Genomic DNA, 20,102 nt, shown 5'->3' with positions numbered 1-20,102 from the left:
CACAGTGGATTAGCTCAGCTGTTGTGACAGGAGCTCTTTTCAGTCCAGTTCTGGCCATTTGACACTTGGGTATGGCCTATTTACCCATCTGGTTACTTAAGCAGCTAAACAGCTATAACGCTATACTGAGAGCAGTGTTGCTTGTACGAGGATACAGAACACACAAGTGCACTATTACAAAACAAGACTAAGCCTCCCCCTTATTGCTTTACCTTACTGAGATAACTTGAAGAGCATGCTTCAAATTAGCAATAAATTGTACCACTTGCAGTTATGGTTCAAAAATATACATCTGTTTTGCATGCTAAGCAGAAAAATTGGGCCATTCTACCATGGTTTCAAAAAATGGTTTCACAAATGGGTTTTGTTACCATCAAAAAACCAGGTGCACATAGTATTTTTGTACTACTTTCATGTTCTATAATTTGTATTATTTGACACTAAATAGTGCTCTCGTGTTCAAAGTGCTTCACATACCATTAATTCAGTAATCCACAGACCCAACACTTAGACACTGAATGTGGGGTATACTTCACAAACTCTCTGAGCAAAACTTGTCTCCCTCAAGGGAGGGCACCAGGATGAGGTCTCTTGTTATCTGGTGTGCTCCTTGGGGCATTTGGTGGGCCACTGTGAGATACAGGAAGCTGGACTAGATGGGCCTATGGCCTGATCCAGTGGGGCTGTTCTTATGTTCTTCCAAAACCCCACCCAAACACAGGAGTGCCTTATGGCATTTTTACAATGCCCAACACCAGGACTGGAGCGCTGTCGCTGGACAGCACAGGCTCTGGCTGTGAATGCTGTGCAACTTCTCTACTTGTGGTACTGTCGTCTGGATTAGGTTAGGCCAGGGGTGCCCAAACCCCAGCCCTGGGTCCACTTGCGGTCCTTGAAGCCTCTCAATGCGGCCCTTTGGGGCCCCCAGTCTCCAATGAGTCTCTGGCCCTCCAGAGATTTGTTGGAGGCCTCAGTGGCCCGATGCAACTGCTCTCAGCGTGAGGGCAACTGTTTGACCTCTCACATGAGCTGTGGGATGAAAGCTCCCTCCACTGCTTGCCGTTTCACGTCTGTGATGCAGTAGCGGCAGCAAAGGAAAGGCCAGCCTTGCTTTGTGCAAGGCCTTTTATAGACCTTGAGCTATTGCAAGACCTTCATTCATTCATACAAGTTCATCTTTAATATATTCATTTATGTAAACTCATGTAAATTTATTCAAATTTTAAATGTAAATTCTTTTTTCCCCGGCCCCCAACATAGTGTCAGAGAGCTGATGTGGCCCTCCTGCCCCTGGGTTAGTCGATCCATGTGAAGGGCAGAAATATGAAAGAAAAATAGTGACTCATCTCTTGTTGTAGAGCTCATGCTGGATTGGTTTTTGATCCAGTTCAGTAATATAATCCTAGTGGCAGCCATTATTGGCCACTGATTAAGGAAGTGTGTGGGACTTAGCAGTGGTATGGCCCACTGAGGCTGCTGCTCATAGGGTAACAGACCACAGTAGATGTACATTTATTGCATTCTTACAAGGCTGTTCCCACAGTTTATGTGTAGAGATTTTGCTTACCACCACATACTAGCATTTACCAGATGCTCAAGAGCTTCTGAAGTATCTCACTCCAGTTTAGAAGCCAAAAGCACAATATTACAAGAGCTTCAAATGAGCAACATAGTTATAAAAAAAGCTTTTATTTGAAAATGACACATTTAAAAGCTAGAAGCCATTTTAAGACAAACGTGCTTAAAGAGATTTATCAAAATAAATACAAATATAGATATTACAAATAATTTAAACAGCTTTTTTTTGCAGGTGCTGCATATTCCTTGCATGTCTTAAATAGAAAATGTTTTGCAAAGCCGGGCTCCCTGCGCACCCGCCACGCTTTGCTTTCAGTCTTTCTGCTGTTGCTTTTAAGGGTCTTTGGCTTATAAATGCCTCTCAGGGGAAGCTCAGCTTCTTGATTCAGTTGCCTCATCAGACCTGGAAGAAGCCATCTATTCGAGCATCCTCCATTGTGTTCCTTCATTGGTATCATTTGCTGGTTTAATCCAAGCTATTTCATCCCGAGGTATACACTACAGAAAGAAAAAGAAACACAAGTTGTAAGTGATGCAAGTGGTATGTTACTACCAAAAAGCACCCAAAACTCTTCCAAGAAATAGTACCATCCTCAGCCTGAATACAAAAGTCCTACGGAAAAAAACTAATGGCTTAATAAAACCCAGACAATTTTTATTTTAAAGATAGCTTAATTCCACTCTGTACTGTGCTACCATAGTGGGTAGTATAATCCTGGCCTAGAGATCCCAACACTGACAAAAAGGCATAGCAGTAATGAAGAATTTACTCAAGTATATTTATTTTCACATTTTTATACCACCCTTCCTCCAAGAAGCTCAGAATGACATACAAGATTCCTTCCCTCCTTTGGTGCTTACAACAACCCTGTGAGGTAGGCAAGACTGAGAGACAGTAACTGGGCAAAAGTCACCCAGGAAGCTTCATGACTGAGCAGGGATTTGAACCTGGATCCTCCAGGTCTAAATCCAATTCCTGAACCACTACACCAGGGATGCCCAAACCCCAGCCCTGGGGCCACTTGCAGCCCTTGAGGACTCCCAATCTGGCCCTCACAGAGCCCCCAGTCTCCAGTGAGCCTCTAGCCCTCCAGAGACTTGCTGGAGGCCTGATGCTACTGCTCTCAGTGTAACAGCCAACTGTTTGAACTCTCCTCTCGTGTGAGCTGTGGGACAAGCGCTCCCTCCACTGCTTGCTGTTTCATATCTGTGATGCAGCAGTAGCAACAAAGGAAAGGCTGGCTTTGCTTTGTGCAAGGCCTTTTATAGGCCTTGAGCTATCACAAGACCATTCATTCATATAAGTTCCATCTCCAATATATTCATTTATGTAAATTTATTCAAATTTGAAATGTAAATTAATTCCCTTTTTCCGGTCCTCACAGTTTCAGAGACATGATGCGACCCTCCTGCCAAAAGGTTTGGACACCCCCGCACTACACCATCCTGGCTTTCACTGATATGAATATTAAGTAATCGATATGCAGAGGATTATAGCCTAAGAGAGTGTTAGTGTCTCAGTTACTAAAGATTTACAGACTAATTAAATCGAGGCATGTTTCCTCAAAAGTCAGTCCCAATAGTTCAATTGAACTTATTACTAGGTAAATGTGCATACATTTATGGTACTAAGTAGCAATGCAAGCCTACTAGGCAGGACTGATATTCAAGTGAACATGCGCAGGATTGCCAAGTAGCACTTATCTAGAGGTAAATGCCACTGAAATTAATGCAACACCTCCACATCACCTATTTGAACAGTACAAGGGAGATTATCTGAAATTATTAGATCATTTCTGCAATGAGTCCTTCATGCACTACTCTCATATTCCTGCCTGTAGCATCTACTCTTGTACAGAAACATGTTCAAGAAGATCACCACCAATATCCCACTCCTAAGCCCTTAACTTGGAAAGGGAAGCAACTTCCATTCTGAAAATCAATTATATTTAAAAGTAGATATGCTTATGGATGTTAAAATACTGAGGGTTTGTCCCAAGGGCAGCTTCGTCCTGTCCTCCCAGCAAGTGGTTTTAACTTGCAGCACTTCAATAAGGCAGGAAAGTTACCAATGGAGTAGCACCAAACAGCAAAGGGTTTGACTTCTATGTACTCATCAACTTTCCCATCCAAGTTGTTGATCCTGCCTGATTCATGCACTCTGGAAACCTCCGTTTCAAACTCTACATAGAAGCTAGAAGGGGAGACCCAGCTCTTAATGAAGGTCACCTCATCCAATATTGAAGGAGGTCTTAGAAGAAAAGACCTTGCCTCCTTTAGATCACTCTCACTGAAACCAGACAACAAATATTTGAAGAGCACATAGCCTGGGCACATAGCCCCTTGATGGCCCCAGTTTCCCAGACTGCCGCATACTTCTTACATCTTTACCTGAAAGTCAGTCTTAATTTCCATCAATCGATTTCCATTTAACTGGCTTCCACATAGGATTTCAAATAGAAATAAAGCTGCAATTCTGTGCACATTTCCCTGGCACTAAATCCCATTCAGTCAGTGGGTTCTCCTTTGGAAGAAACCTGTTCAGAACCAGGCCATAATGCTGGTTAAAACGAAATACTCTGGTGAAACTATCTTATGACTGTTCACTGAAGTTTCTTTCATGCCAAATTCTTCCTCTTGCAATTCAATTGACACTGATTACAAACCATGTGCAATAAGATCGACACTGTCTTATCTGGAGACAGGAAGCTGCTGAGAACAAAGCTCTGAAGGCCAGATGGAGGCTGCACAAAAGATGCCACTGAGTTTCCTTCACCACCATCAGTGTGAAATGGGGGGGGGGGGCAAGCAGAGAAAGGGGCTGGAATGGCACACAACTTTCCTAAATCATCAGATCTCCACTGAGAGATACTGAATGAGAGCCCAATCCTACCCACACTTTCCTGGGAGTAAGCCCCACTGAAAACAATGAGACTTACTTCTGAATAGGCATGCATAGAGTTGTGGCCAATTCACTGTTGCACACACAAGGGCTCATAGGCAACAGCGGGAGCTGCAATTCTGCTTGCCATGTTTCCACTCTTGCACTTCTGATCCCGCAATCAGCCAGCAATCAATGAGAAGGGAAATGTGGGGCCTTTGGAGAGTTTCACCAGGACTGTTAAAGGCATCCAAGCCAGATGCCACCCCCACATCCTGCACACAAGACAACAAGAGACCTACATCCCATGGCCTCCCTTGTACCTGGCATTCTGAGTAGCCTACTTCTAAAATCAGAAGGTTGCACACACACATTATGGCTTGTAACCTGCGATGGACTTTTCTTCGAGCAATCTGCCCGATCCCCTTTGAATGGCATCCAGGCCAGAAGCCACCCCGCATCCTGCGGCAAGGATTTCCACAGACCAGTCGCAACTGGGTGAAGCAGGGGGAATGCGCACCCCTCGCCAGTTCACCTCTGGCTGGCTGGCCTGACGGACCTTGACGGACCCCGATGGACCTTTCTTCTAGCGATCTGGCCGATCCCCCTTGAAAGGCATCCAGGCCAGACGCCACCCCGCATCCTGCGGCAAGGAGTTCCACAGACCAGGCACACGCGGGGTCAAGCAGTTCTTTCTCTGGTCTGCCCCAACTCTCCTACCGCCCGGCCTTCTGGCTCTGGTGCTGCGCAAGAGGGGAGAGCGCACCCCCTCCACTCGACCCCACCCGCCCCTGCCCGGCCAGTGCACCTCTGGCGGCCCCGAGGGACCTCTCCTCTGGCCACCTGCCGACCCCTCGAGGGCACGCAGGCCCCGTGGCCGGGAGTCCCCCCGGCAGCGGCGGCGCTCACCTCGGGCGGCGGGGCGTCAGGGGCCGCGGGCGCGCGCGGGGGCGTCGTGGGCCTGCCGGGCGGCCTCCTGGCGGCTGCGGAAGTCCTGCAGGGCGCGCTTGTTCTGGAAGTCGATGAGCGCCAGCGTGATGGAGGCGTTCCAGCAGCTCTCGCCCGGGCAGCGGAAGTCGATCTCGCGGCGGTCGGTGGTGACGATGGTGAAGTAGACGTACTTGCCGGTGCGCTCCACGCAGTCCACCTTCTGGATGGAGCCGAAGCGCAGCTCCTTGGCCCGCCCGCCGCCGCCCTCGGGGCTCAGGCTCAGGCTGTCCCTGCTCAGCACCACCTGCTTGCGCTTCCACAGCTGGAACAGGCTGGCGCTCCGCTTCTCCAGCTCGCCCGAGCGCAGCACCTCCGGCGCCGCCACCGCAGGCGCGGCCTCTTCGCGCACCGGGCCCTTCATGCTCGCTCGCCTGCCGCGCCGCACCGTCTGCGCCAGCGCCCCGCCGCGCCCCATTTATGGCCTCCTCAAGCCCCACCCTGCGCGGCCCGCCCCTCCTGCTCCGGGCGAGAGCAGCCCCGGCCGTCCGGCTGGCGGTGGTGCTTCTTCCTGCCGCCCACGGTCGCCTTCACGCCTTCCCTCCGCGTCCACCCCCGCACCCCCCACACTGAGCTCCGCCGCGCCCCCCACAAGTGCTGGAAGATCGGGGTGGGCCGGGTCGCTGCTGGAGAGATCCTGCCCGCCTGTTGGGTCTGGAGCATCTCTGAGTAGTCAGGCTGCCGTCCCAGCCACACTTACCTGGGAGTAAGCTCCATTGACTACAATGGGACTTGCACCTGGGTAGGCATGCAGAGGCTTGGGCTCTCAGTAGGTGCTGAAAGCTCTTTGGAGACTTCGAGCCCGATTCTATGCATGTCTACTCATAAGTAAGTCCCATTATAGTCAATGGGGCTTACTCCAAGGAAAGTGCATAAGATTGCAGCCTTCCTTCTTGCCTGGGTTGGAGCAACACACAGAGGCTGCCAGCAGGGCCTTTCCTTTCTCATCCTTTCATTGCCCCAAGGTGCAAGTGGACAGTCTCTGGAGAGCGAGGAGGAGGCCTGTTCTGTCTCCCAATGCCCACTTTTTTGGCTCATTAACACCCCCTCTAGAAACAACTGTGGTGTACAAAGGAATGAACACAGAACTCCTTAACCAAATTAACCAAATTTATTGCTACAAACATTGACACTCCCTGCAAGTCCTCTTGTCCAGAGGCTTTCCCTCCCCATAACTCCACTTAATTGAGGGCCCAGTCCTATCCAGTTTTCCAGGACCAGCTGTGCCAATGGGGCATGCACTGCATCCTGTGGTGGGGAGGCAGTCATTGAGGCCTCCTCAAGGTATGGGAACATTTTTTCCCTTACCTCAGGGCTGCATTTTGGTTGCACTGGTGCTGGAAAGTTGGATAGGATTGGGCCCTTAGTGGGTAAAGGTTCAAAGCCTCAAGTCCAAGTCCAATCCAGCTCAATCTCCCAAAGCACAGTCCAGTTTTCCCAATCCAGTCTTCTGCAGCAGAGTTCCCCCTCTGTGTCAGAGTCCTCCAGCAGTGTCCTGGCAGTCCCCTTCTCCTGTAGGTCTGGGTCAGCATACCTTCTTGAGTCTGGGCTTTGCTCCTTCTGAAGCTGCCTTTTATCCTTAGATGTCCCATTATCCAAAATGCAGCTCAGCTGTGAGCTACCTTGTTAAGTCCAAATTAGGCTCAGGTGAGGCAACTGTTCAGTCCATGTCCATTCAAAGTCCCATCAAGGCCAAGTGAAGCTCAGGTGTCCATTTAGGTCACCATTGGCCTTGATTGATTACAGCTGTGGAGCCAGCCCTGCCCTTCCCAGAGCTATCAAACAGCTGTCAAAACATGGAATCGCTGTCAACACCACATCACCCACCTGATGATCTTTTGATCTTCCATTACAGTCCACCCCTTGGTGTTCCAGTGATTCCTCTTGTTTTGGTCCATCGCCATTCTTCTCCTTCTTCAGATGGTTTCCCTTCGTCCTGCAAAAAACTCACAAGTGGAGCATCACCTGTGTAATTTCATTCCCTTTGCTTTAGTTTCCCTTTGTCAAGGCACACAGGAGAGTCCCTCCCTGTTATGCCAGTATGTGGCTCGTGGTCCCTGACTGATAATCTCCCCAGCTTGATCTGGTTGATGGGGATACACGACCCAAACCTTCTGGCCACTACACATCTGATCTGTAGAGCTAAACCCCTGATCTCCTCTAACAGTGGGCTTCCCTGGGCCATCCACTCCCTGGACATCTGCCATACTGCATTTTTCACAGATGAGCTGTGCAATCCACTGCCCAGCCTGACATGTAAAATTGTCCTTGTTCCCACTGTAGAGGATAACCTTCAGTTCTCCTTGGTAATCTGGGTCTGTAATGCCTCCCAGCACCTGTATCCCTTTGCTGCTGTGGGTAGTTTCCTTGACCAGAAACCCAATTGCACCTTCTTTCCCTGTTTGTCCCTTCTGCCACAGGCTCCATATGGCCACTTCCTAATTTAGCAGACACTTGCAGCTCAAAGGGAAGTCCCTTCACAAATGGGCCCAGTGGCATTGCAGCCCTCACTGTAGCCTTAGCAGCAGTCAAAGCAGCTTGCTGCTATCCTCCCCATTCAAACTGCACCTTTTTCCTAGTTATATTATAGATAGGTCGCAGTATGCTGTCTCCAGAATCCCATCAACCCTAATATCCTCTGAGCCTCCAGCTTCAAAGAAGATTTAACACCCTGTCCGGAATATACCTCATAGGTTCAGACCATACCACCCCTAGGAACTGGACTTGTTGAGCCGGTCCCTAAATCTTAGCAGAGTTAATTTCCCACCCTCGGGCCTTCTTGTTCTTTACTAGAGTGACTAGCCCCTCCTGCACATCTTTCTTGGCAGGGCCCAAGATCAATTCCAAAGTTTATGAGATCCTCCTCCAGAGGGGTTAATGAGATCTTCCATATCTGACCCTTCACAGGTATTGGTGGGCATGGTTTGCTCACCTGGGCCTTCCTCTTCCCCTTCCCCTCCCAGAGTTTATACAGCTCTGGAGTAGGGATACCATCTGTCTTTTCCCTGGGCACCCCTCTGTCTATCAGGTCTGCCCTGAGACAGGGCAGAGAGAGACATGGGCTGAGAGAGTCTCATTAAGGCAGTCCGATACACTTATCTGCTGTTGGGCGTTTGCCAAGGCTTCAGCATAAGCTAAATTCTGTTCCTTTAAACAGCAGATTAACCCATTCAGCCTATGCAGTTCCCGTTTTAGGTACCGTATCTCTGCAGCACTATCCCCACCTGGCACACAGAGTTTCCTCAAATAGGAGAAAACAAACTTACCATTCCAGATATGGATTAGTGCCATAATTAATGTCCATACCATTCCCAACACACTCCATGCTTTGAAAAACACTGCAGAAGTGTACATGTCCTTTACTAGGGTCTCCATATCCCAGATATAACCACAAGGCAGTGGCTCTACAGAGCTTGTGTCCTGAGTACACTTCTGTACTGCAGCGAGCCATGGACTCTTCACTCACAACAGGAGAGGAAACTGAACGCTTTCCACATGCGCTGCCTCCGATGCATCCTTGGCATCACCTGGCAGGACAAAGTTCCAAACAACACAGTCCTGGAACAAGCTGGAATCCCTAGCATGTATGCACTGCTGAAACAGAGACGCCTGCGTTGGCTCGGTCATGTTGTGAGAATGGATAATGGCCGGATCCCTAAGGATCTCCTCTATGGAGAACTCGTGCCAGGAAAGCGCCCTACAGGTAGACCACAGCTGCGATACAAGGACATCTGCAAGAGGGATCTGAAGGCCTTAGGGATGGACCTCAACAAGTGCAAAACCCTGGCCTCTGAGCGGTCCGCTTGGAGGCAGGCTGTGCAGCATGGCCTTTCCCAGTTTGAAGAGACACTTTGCCAGTAGTCTGAGGCAAAGAGGCAAAGAAGGAAGGCTCATAGCTAGGGAGACAGACCAGGGAGAGACTGCACTTGCTCCCGATGTGGAAGGGATTGTCACTCCCGAATCAGCCTTTTCAGCCGCACTAGACGCTGTTCCATAACCACCATTCAGAGCGTGATACCATAGTCTTTCAAGACTGAAGGTTGCCAACAATATTCCAGATCCAAAAGGAGTCCATTCCTTTGCACACCACAGCTGTTGTTTCTAGAGATAAGGACGTGTTAATTAGCCAAAAAAGTAGGCATTAGAAGGGAGTCGGAATAATTGGACAGGACAAATTGGCGTAGTCGGCAGGATAGGGAAAATCGGATGGGACAGCATCCAACTGGTGCTGGCTCAGTGCTGACCCTCACAGGCATGTCTTACAGCACGTTTGTGACACTCAGCACTGGCGGAGGGCTGGTTCTGGGTCTTCAGGATTGGGCCCTTAATCCAGAGTTATTATTACTCTGGTGACATACTCTGCAATCTCTAATGTGATTTGAAACAACCACTGCATACAGAAGTATTGAGTCAAAGCAGAAATAAACCCCTTGAATTGCTATGTGAAAACAATGTTATGAAGGATAACTACAGGGTGTCTCAAGAAAATGTGCACACACTTTATAGCGTCAAATTTATTAGGCTATAATTCACAAATATACTATATTAACTATAATGCACACATACTGCATATGGTATGCACAGGAGCAGTTGTGGACCCAGTTAGTTAATTGATTAGATATCTGATTAATTAATTAGTTAATGAATTAGACCAAATGCCTGACATGTTCCCCATTGTTGTCTATATAACGCTGACATCTTTGACTAAGGGATCTGCAGACAACCACCAGCGCATGTACTGGGATGGTTCCACACATGTCTTCAGTTGCTTCCCTTAGATGTTAGAGTGTTGCAGGTTTTCTACAATGAAGCATGTGTGAATTAGACCTCCTTAAAATGTATGCACATTTTTTTAGATACCCTGTATTTAAGACTGTAATCCTATGCATGTTTACTTGAAATACTCAGTAAACTAGGATTTACTTAACTGTGAAGTAAATTCCATAATTAGAACCCTTGCTAATTGGGTAAGAGGCACTTTTTCAAGTGGGTGCTCTTATTTAGCAGGCGGAGAGTAACTGGCCCTCCTCACCCCAGCAGTGTCTTTTCTAGTGGCTGTCTGCTGGTGCTCTTCTGCACCTTTTTAGGTTGTGAGCCCTGTTGGGACAAGGAGCCATTAGTTATTGGATTTTATTTTTCTCTATAAATCGCTTTGTGAACTTTTGTTGAAAAGCGGTATATAAATACAGTTAATAATAATAATAATAATAATAATAATAATAATAATAATAATAATAATAATAATAATAATAATAATAATAATAATAATGGAATTTACTTCTGAGTGAAAATGCGTAGGCTTGTGCTATAAATTTTCATGAGCGCATGGTTTGCTGTGGGTTGATAGAGATTTCTCAGTGCAGTCCAGTGCATGTCTACTCAGAAGTCCCATTATGTTCAGTGAGGCTTGATGCCAAGCAAGTGTCATGCTTGCTGAGTGTCATCCTCAGTGAGATAACCAACTGTTTCCCAATCAGACCCCATCAGGAGACATCAAACACCCATCCTAAGCTGCGAATTAACCATCTCCTGGTGCGTGTTTCTTGTTTTCTAGGAAAGTCCTAGCCCAGTGGTTTCCATACTGGTAGGCAGCAACCCCCCACCCAGGGAAGCACTTGTCCCTGCCGCTTTAAGAGGATCACACTGCTGCTGGGGGGGGGGGGAGTATTTCCATTTACCTGAGGGAGTGCTGGTCTTTGGGTGGGGGTGTGTGTGTAAGGAGCTCCTCAGTCACCTCTGCAGGGCTCCCCAAGCCTCCAAACTGTAAAAAAATGTGATTGAAAACCACTGCTGGTTTTCAACTGATAAGTGGTTTTCAATCTCATTTTTTTTACTTTTTACTGCTCCCTGCACCCCCCTCAGGTAAGTGAAAACACCTCCTCTGGCAGCAGTGCAACCCTGGGGATCACGTTGCTGCATTAGTCCCTCCCCTGCGCACACTCCTTGCAGGAATTTGGGAAGCAGTGTTCTAACCCAATTCCATCCATGTTCCCTTAAGAGTAAGATGAATGCAATCAATGAGATTTACAACCAAGTTAAATGTGCATCACGTTGCAGCTTTAATTTCTGATTCTTTTCTGACTGGTGAAGATCCACAGGACCTAAGCCAAAGTCCACTGTGAGGACCTAAGCCATAGGACCCAAGCCAAAGTCCACTGCTGACAGTCCCTGAGGTTTGGGTCCATTTACATTCAGCAACATTTCCCCCTCTGTTTCTTCCTGCTAATTCAGAGTCTCACTTTTGCTTTTTCCTGCTAATGTTCTGCCCACTCCAATTCCATTTACCTTCTGCCCTCTTCAAGTATAAATTCCCTCCAAGCTCTCCCCACCTTCCCTCCCCATTTGATTCAACTCTGCCAAGAAGGATGACTCGCCTCAGGAATGCCGCTCTGGCCAAGCCCACTCTCTGTGACTCAGTCACCCACAGCTTCCAAACTCTCCCTGGGTTTCATGCAGCTGCTGGGCTGGGTCTGGATGGTGCAGGGATGTATTTTACGTAAATACAATTAGAAGCAATTCCTTTCCTTTGGAAAATCTAAACATGAAGACTCTGTGTGAGTGTATATGCAGCGGCCATGAGGGCTGCCATTTCCTGAATCAAAAGGGGTTCTTACATCTACCAGGGAGTGTGTGGGAGCACTTTAGAACATGTGGAAAGCAAAAGAAACCACACCCTGGTTCTCCTTGCCTCACAGGTGCTAAAGGCAAATGCTTCAAGGACAGCTTTGAGGCAGGGCAAAGGGAGTCGCCCACCCCAGGTGCACACTATAAGGGGTGCCAGTGTGCCTATCCCTTCATCAAGTAGATCTGGCCTCTTCTGTGGGGAATCTTGAGGTGGAGGCATGGTCTACTGGGCATTCAAATTCTGGGTAGACCTGACTTCCCCAGGTGATCTCAAGATGGAAACCAGGTCTTTCCCTGGCTTCGAGCATCCAAGGGCAGGGTGGTGGGAGCAGTCCACCCCAGGTAACTGTGGTGCTAGGTATGCCACTGCTCCTCTCCACCATTCTTCCTCTTCCATTCAGTCAATGGAAGGAGGAGCAGCAGCAGCACTGGAGATGAGTGGATAGACTTAGATGGATGCCTCTCACCAATCAATGCCTGAGGCAACTGCTGCAGTTGGGATCATGGATGGACCTGCCTGGGATAAATCCCTGACTGGGATTCTCACAGAGCACTGCTGCTCTTTTCTACTGGGTTAAATGTCAGTGTTGCTTGTTAGATAATTTTTGAAGTTATTTTTATGATTTTGTGAGCCACCCTGGGGCCATGCACTGAAGGGTGGGATGTACTTGCAAAGAAGCAGGAGGAGGAGGAGGAACGTAGGGTGAAATCATGCAACAGTTAGGCCTAACTAACTCCCATTCCTGTATTTTCAATGGATTCATTGCAACAGATTTTTGCAGGATTGTGTCCTCAATTTGAGGAGAAGATAGATAGATAGATATCTCAATTTTATAATATTTCTACTCCTTTAGTGTCTTTATATCTGGCTACCTTAGGTAAAAAATTTCTTGCAGTCAAGGTCTTTGACCAGGTTGGGGGTTTCTGTACACAGAAAGTCAGCCAATACCAGGTCTAGGATAACACCACTAAAAAAGCCAGGAATGAAACTAGGAGCAAGGTTAAACAATTGTCAAAATGTACACTGTCGCACACACCCTGCTCCAGATGTCAAGTTTGAAATGTATGTTTCTTTCATTCGAACCACATATTCACTCTGGAATTTCGGGTGCTCAGTATTGTACTACTTTCCAAGGCCCCTCCCAATTCATACTTGCATCTGTTGGTCAAATACGTTATGCTAGCACTGAGACTCTGTACGCTGTATAAGTCACAATTTGGTCTTGACAGCAGTGTGTGAGTGTGAGAGACTGAGCATCAGCTGATACCTCACAGAATTCTTTAGGGGTAGTGTGTGAGGAAGCCACAGCTCTGCAAGCATGCTGATAAAATCCCTCTTCACAAATTTCAGGCTGTTTGGATTTGCGCCACTTCCTGAGGTCACACAGATCCAAGTTGTCCCATTGGGACTGCTGCAGCGTTACCCGGGGTAAGGCTAAGCTGGTGTTACCCTTGCCCCAGGCTAAGCCACAACCAGTCCCAATCCTGCGTTGAATACATGGCAGGCCAGCTGGCCTCCCTGTTCCAGTGTGGGTTAGGATTGGGCTGTCAGTCTCTATATTGAAATGGCTTTCAAGTTTAAAGGCTGTGCATCAAGAATGTTTCGTTCCCCCCCCCCTTTGCTGGCAGCCAGACCTGAGTCTTCTTACTCTTTTCAAGGCATAAAAGTGTGTTCATCTGAGTACTATCAAAGCCACAACAATTGATGGATTGATTAAATACTATGTGCTGCCTTTTGTCTCCATAAAAAGAACTCACAGCTCACAATAGGCAGCTTAAGGCAGCTTACAACAGATCAAAAATTTATACAACAATAAAAATCAATTAATAACCAAAAAAGATCACAATTTATTAACATACTGAAATGGTGAGCCAAGGCAAAAAGCAATAAACCAATTAAAAAAACCAGCAATGGAATGGAAATGTTTTTACTGCCAGTTTAAAGATGGTTGGCGTCAGGGTCAGGTGGGCCCCCTCTTCCTCAGGGGAGGAGTTCACAGTTGGTGGGGTTGCCAGACAAGCCATTGTCTTGTACTGTCCACCTTTGTGCAGTACTTAAATGTTGCATTTGCTGTCCTATGAAGAAAAAATGGGTGGCATCCCAACTAGTGTTTGCAGGTGGCACTGCCAATGATAGAGACAGAAGCTTCCTTTGTGAATGAGCGACCATTTGCAAGGGGGTTGCCAAAGGCAGAAACATTGGTCAGGACTCTACCCAGTATGTGGCAATCGTTCAATCTTCCACACGGGTACCATTTTAGTAGATACAACGTGCACGTTCACAGCTCTCTTTATACCAAGTAAAATGGCAATTGAGGATTGTTTTGGTTTTACTTTCAGTGGAAAATACATTTCATGATAACGTTTAAATGGCAAAGAAGAATTTATGAGACTGAAGGTTCAGCATTCGCTGCTGAGTCAGAGGTAATGGATCTTGTGAATGGATAAAGGTCCAAAGTGCAAAGCAGCAATCTAATTCTCAAATAGCTGTTGTCTCAATATTATGGACACAGAGGTATTTATTGCTCTTTGCACAGTGTGGCATTGAAAAATATTCATAAGATAAATCTTGCAAACACGTTCACATGCACAAAAAGAATGGTTTTATGGCTAGCAGAGCAGGGCATTGTAAGACGGAGAAGAGAAGAAGTGAGAGGGCATAGGACTGAAGTTATAGTTGCTGAGAGGATGAGGCCACAAGAAGAGCTCTGCTGGATCAGAATAAGGCCTATCCATACTAGCATCTTGGCCAACCAGATTTTTTTTTCAGGAAGACCACAAGCAGGGCTGGTGAAGAGTAGCCTTCTTCTGCTGTTCTTCTCCAGCAAATGGTATACAGGGTCACATTGCCTCTGCATCTGGAGTCATCCCCCCACTACAACCATCTAGCCATCATGACTTATAGCTGCCAATAGGGTTCTCCTCTATGAATTCATCTAATCTCTTTTAAAGCCATCTAAACCAGTGGCTCACACAGCACCCTGTAGCAGCAAATTCCATAATCAGGTCTAAATTAATTAGGCTTAATTACTGAGAAGTGACCAGAATTGAAAGTCTTTTTGTGGCCTTTGATCACACAAAGAGGCTTCTGGACTCAGGAATTCTGTCCGGCATTCATAGAGGCAACATGCTCCAGAGTCAATAGGACCAAGGGTTTGGTCCAAAGTCACCTAATGCAGTTGCTTTGCTGAAGCAGAGCACCTTTGCTGAAGTTCTGGGTCTGATCAGTGCCTGTACCGGAAACAACCTGGGATCCAGAGGTCTTCTGAGGTTTGGTGTCTTTCTGAGGCCTGGTATCTGGAGGTCTTCTGAGGCCTCTGGAAAGCCTTAGAAAGACGTTTCCCGTTTTCCCAAAAAGTACCTTTCTAAGGCTTTCTGGAGGCCTTAGAAGGCCTTCTGAGGGCCAGAGAGGCCACACATGGCCTTTCTGGCCCTCAGAAGACCTCCAGACGTGACCTAGCAGGCAGCCCTCAGAGCAGTCCGGAAGTTCATCAGCCTACATCCTAAAGAAAGGTGGGGTGTCGATTTAATAGTGGCTCTGAGCCAGCATAGAAAATGCATTTGTAGAAATATGCAGTGAACACAATTGTGGAATCTCATCTGGGCCCTACTGTAGTGGCGAGATGTGCTTTTTGATGTGGGTGGGGATGTGCATTCCCATCCATCTCCACCAAATTATTATGCATGACTAGTTACTGTATACAGTATGTGACTTGAGCTGGAGTGTTCAATATACCACACCCTTCTCTTGTGCTAAATCTTGCTAGCACAAATGAGACTTGCAGAATAGCAGTTCTTGTTGTATACTACTTGCTGACCAACCTAAAACATTTGTACTATAAGCCAAATGGGCTTGGTAGTTTTTGTGAAACCGATTTTGATTATATGTTAATGTAATATTAATGCTCTCTCCAGTTCAAATGATCAGTCTTCAAAGTCGTTGCTTTCTCAGCATGGTACCACACCAGTTAGCAAGTATGTGTATTTATTTAGTCTCCAAATATAATTTATGTGCTGGTCTGAAAATGCTTGATTTTTGGCAGTGCTTGAACAATGGAAATGGTAGACGTCTACTGACCTGGATTAGAATGTTTCTCTGTCTACAAGTAATGTGCGCATTAGTCAGCAACATTAACCTACTTCATTTACTAATTTTTACCAAACGTACACTCCTGTTCCTAAGCAATGTTAAGGGTTATGGTTACTCAAACTTACTATTACCTTATTAGCATAAGTAGCAAGAAACCTGGTGCCCCAAACCATCCTGAGTCTCCTCAGACTTATGTCAGCCAAATAGCTGGCATCAGTTCAAGGAAATCATTGGAGGCCAGGTGGCCGACAGGGAGATAAGCAGAAAAGGTTTTTATTTACCTCTCCTGGGCCATCTGGTGCCCCCCTTCCACATACACTGTGTGCTCCTTCAGCTGCACTGCACACTGTGGGCTGGCAGGGAATAGGACTGGTCTCAGACTGCAATCCTATACACAATTACTTGGGATGTTTAGTAGGAATAAAATATTTGGAAGTACAAAGTGCCTGGAAAATGTGCAGCCTGGACTCAGCAGTGTGTCCTTGATACATTCTGTCACTGAATAGCTAGCACTGATTGCAAATTCCTGATTAGTTGATCTGCAATTTCTTGTCCTCAAACTTTCTAGACTCTGGAGACATTTCCTGGAATTTGCTTTACACTGTCAGTCATTCTTCACAATCTGCCTTATTCAAAGGGCACATTGCTGGCAATTGCCAAGTAATTGCTTCCCATTTTCAGGAGGAGGCAGAGTGGGTTTTTCCTGGTGAAACAGTCCTTCCATTATGTAAGAAAATGAGATTGCCCCAGGGAAGACAAGCACTGGTGCTGTCAATGGAAGACAACAGAAAGAATTTCTGATATTTAGAATTATGTGATCAGTTAAGGATTGGAGAGAGGGCTCCAGGGGCTCCATGGGGAACTGTGGGGATCCTCGCTTAGGTATCTAGTGGCATGCATGGGAGGGAATGGTTTGTGTTCCATGAAAAAAAGCTCAGAGATTATTCTTATAATGCCATTAACATAATCGTCTTGCACTGCAGACTCCCCGAAGCTCAAGCCTGAGCAGTGGCATACAAATAAGGGGGCAGGGGGGCCACAAGCCCTGGGTGCCAAGCTGTAGGGGGGCAACAGAGACCGCCTCCCAATGTTTAAAATCTTGGTATTTTTGAATAATATCATCATGTTATATATCATTCGATGCATAATGTCATGCAGAATGCAATGAAACAAACCACGTTAAAATATCTCTATTCTATCAAACATTATAGCCAAAAAAAAAAAAACAACCATAAATGGAAACACAACTGCCTTATGCAACAAAAAGTGGATTACACTGGGAATCCTGTAATGAAAGGTGTACGCTGTAACAAAAAGTGAATTACACTGTGATTACCACTGGGAATAAATAGCTTGTTGCAAGCATTTCAGAAAACCAAATGTATTCTTCATAAAGGTATGTATGTTTTGCCTTTCTTCTATATTACTACAAAACTGCTTTTGTATGTGTGATAGACTGCAAACCCACTGCATATTATCCTGATAGACATTCCTTCCCTGTTTTGTTTTGGGTTATGATCTCTAATGTTTACTACATACGTGAAACCTTTTATATATAAGTTCAATAAAAGAAAATTTTCACTGTCTGCACTTCTTCTCTGGCCATTATTATTCATTTCATGATTATTACCAAAAATAATTTTGTCATGGGGAGGATGCCAAAAAATTTATGGGCCCTGGGTGCCAAATGACCTTTGTATTTGCATTGCAAGAAGCATTGCAAGACCCGTCTGCTTGGACGAGCCTTTATATTAAGATAGGAAAAGGTGGGGACTTTTCACTGAATTGGATTATATCATATCGTGTTTTGCTAATGTTTTGCTTTGGTTACCTGCTCCAAGTGTTTGAGGTGGGGCAGATTATAAATCCAAAGGGTCAAACTACACATTACAAGGAATGCAGGGCAGCCCAATCCTGAGCTGCCCGGAGCTCCCAGACCCGGCGGCTCCACGGAGGGCTGCCGCCAGATCCTGCACCTCCCGCGCTACTGCAGGAGGCTCCTCGGGAGAAGGGGACATTCGTCCCCTCCCCCAAGTAAGGGAAGCAGCCCCACAATGGGGTTCCTCACTTTAGCGGCAACCAAAAGGTCGCCACTAAAGTAAAGGCGCTTGTGTAAGGCGAGCAGCCCTGCATGAGCACCTTGGATCCTGCGGAGCTCATCTCCGCTGATCCACCTCTCCCCCTCCCCCCAACACGCCTCTCCCACACCCCCAGCCATGCCTCCCCCCTGCCCAGAAAGCCTCCCCCACGCCACCGGCCACGCCACTGCCTCCCATTCCACAGCCCGGCGGTCCAGGAGACTGCAGAGCTGTGGAACCCATGTGACCTCCGGGTGCTAGCCCAAAGCCAGCCGGTGCTGGGCTAGCTCCGGCAGGAGCCCGGTGGTGAGTCCTGCAAACGTGCCTTATGGCACGTTTGCGACTAAGGTCCGCGGCACAGAGCTGTGCCACAGACCTCAGGATTGGGCTCTGAGTTGGCTTGGGCGTTTCCTTTTTGAATTGGTAGGGGGGGTGCAAAAGGGAGGAATCTGTGGTAGGGGGGTTTTAATAAGGGCCCAATCCTATCCAACTTTGTAGTGCTGATGCAGCCATGACAATCAGGCATGCTCTGCATCCTGTGGTGGCCTCCTCAAGGTAAGCGGGTCTTACCTTACCTACAGCTGCATCAGCACTGCAAAGTTGGATAGGATTGGGCCCTAAAATCCTTAGCATTTGTATCTCACTTTTAATTGTGCCAGTTGCTTCACATATAATATTTTGATGTAATCCTCACAACAATCTTGTAAGGTAAGTAAGGATTATTATCCCCATATTGCAGTTGGGGAAGATTGAGGGCCCAATCCTATCCAATTGTCCAGTGCTGGTGCAGTTGTGCCAGTGGGTTGTACGCTGCATTCTGCGGTGGAGGGGCAGTCACCGGGGTCTCCTCAAGGTATGGGAATATGTGCCGCATTGTGGCTACACCAGAGCTAGAAAGTTGGATAGGATTGGGCCCTCAGGCTGAGAGGGCATGAGAGAGGAAAGGCTATGTAGTGAACTCCTGGTGAACACATTATCCAGCTGGTCTCTCATTAACTATGAACTCATTCTTATATGAAAGAACTCCAAATAAGGATGTATTTGGATTCATTGTTCCTTTTTTATTTGTTTGGTGAAAAGAACAAATGGAACTGAGTAGAAGACCTTGACAGTGGGTGGCATTTACAAAGTCCTGGTGCCTCATTTTGATGCCTTCCTTTCCAATAGAAGGAATGCAGGTTTGGCCTCTTTGCATTTGCTAAGCTAGTATTTAAGGATGGGGCAATCTTGTCAATGGGTTGCACTTTCTTCTTTCTCCATCAGATATTCAGATTCTTACTGAACACCTGTACACATCTTGCCAACCATGACAAGAAGTTTCTCAGCAACTGTGGCTTGGCTTCCTTCCTCTGAGGGTTTTAAAATTTTAAAAGCCCTGATGTCATGCCTTACTAATTTGAGAGTCATTAGCATTCATTCAAGTGGGGATTAGGCACTTTCTCAATGACCCTGTGATTTGACTCAGGAACATTTCACTATGCATGTGGGCTCATACATCTTTGAATGTGAGGCAGTGGCAAGGAAAGAGTCATGCCTGAAAGAGAAGAAATTTCAGTGAAGGCCTCTGCAAGGAGCTGTGGGGATGCATTTGTTTCAGGACAAATGAAGAAAACGGAACCAAACTGGAACCATTTAGTCCATTTTTTAAAAATTATTAATTATGAAAGACATGTAACCAGACAGCCACAACATCCTTTTTTTGCTAAAGGGGTGTAGGCTTACCTTGCAGTGTAGCACACTCCATTCTTTTTGAAACAATTTGTAACTTTAAAGAGGTGGCAGCAGAGTTCTTATCTTGGCCAGTGCCAACAGTAACCAGGATACACCATTGTTCTGGGGCATTGAGGAACAAAATGGTTGCTGC

At 46.8% G+C, this 20,102-nt stretch overlaps 1 protein-coding gene across 1 annotated transcript; it reads right to left on the bottom strand.

Annotated features, from left to right (window-relative positions):
* Nucleotides 1-1,709: 1,709 nt before the first annotated feature.
* Nucleotides 1,710-5,846, bottom strand: LOC136661180 (pleckstrin homology-like domain family A member 2). The gene is made up of 2 exons (XM_066638221.1): nt 5,369-5,846; nt 1,710-2,076 (listed from the first exon to the last, which is right to left on the bottom strand). The coding sequence occupies exon 1, from the start codon at nt 5,808-5,810 to the stop codon at nt 5,385-5,387; it is 426 nt and encodes a 141-aa protein (XP_066494318.1). The 5' UTR covers nt 5,811-5,846; the 3' UTR covers nt 1,710-2,076; nt 5,369-5,384.
* Between the last annotated feature and the right edge of the window lie 14,256 nt (nt 5,847-20,102).

The sequence above is a fragment of the Tiliqua scincoides genome, chromosome 1, assembly GCF_035046505.1.
Source record: "Tiliqua scincoides isolate rTilSci1 chromosome 1, rTilSci1.hap2, whole genome shotgun sequence".
Lineage (NCBI taxonomy): Eukaryota > Metazoa > Chordata > Lepidosauria > Squamata > Scincidae > Tiliqua > Tiliqua scincoides.
Note: the sequence above shows the minus strand (reverse complement) of the source record. Positions and strands in the feature narration are given on the sequence as shown.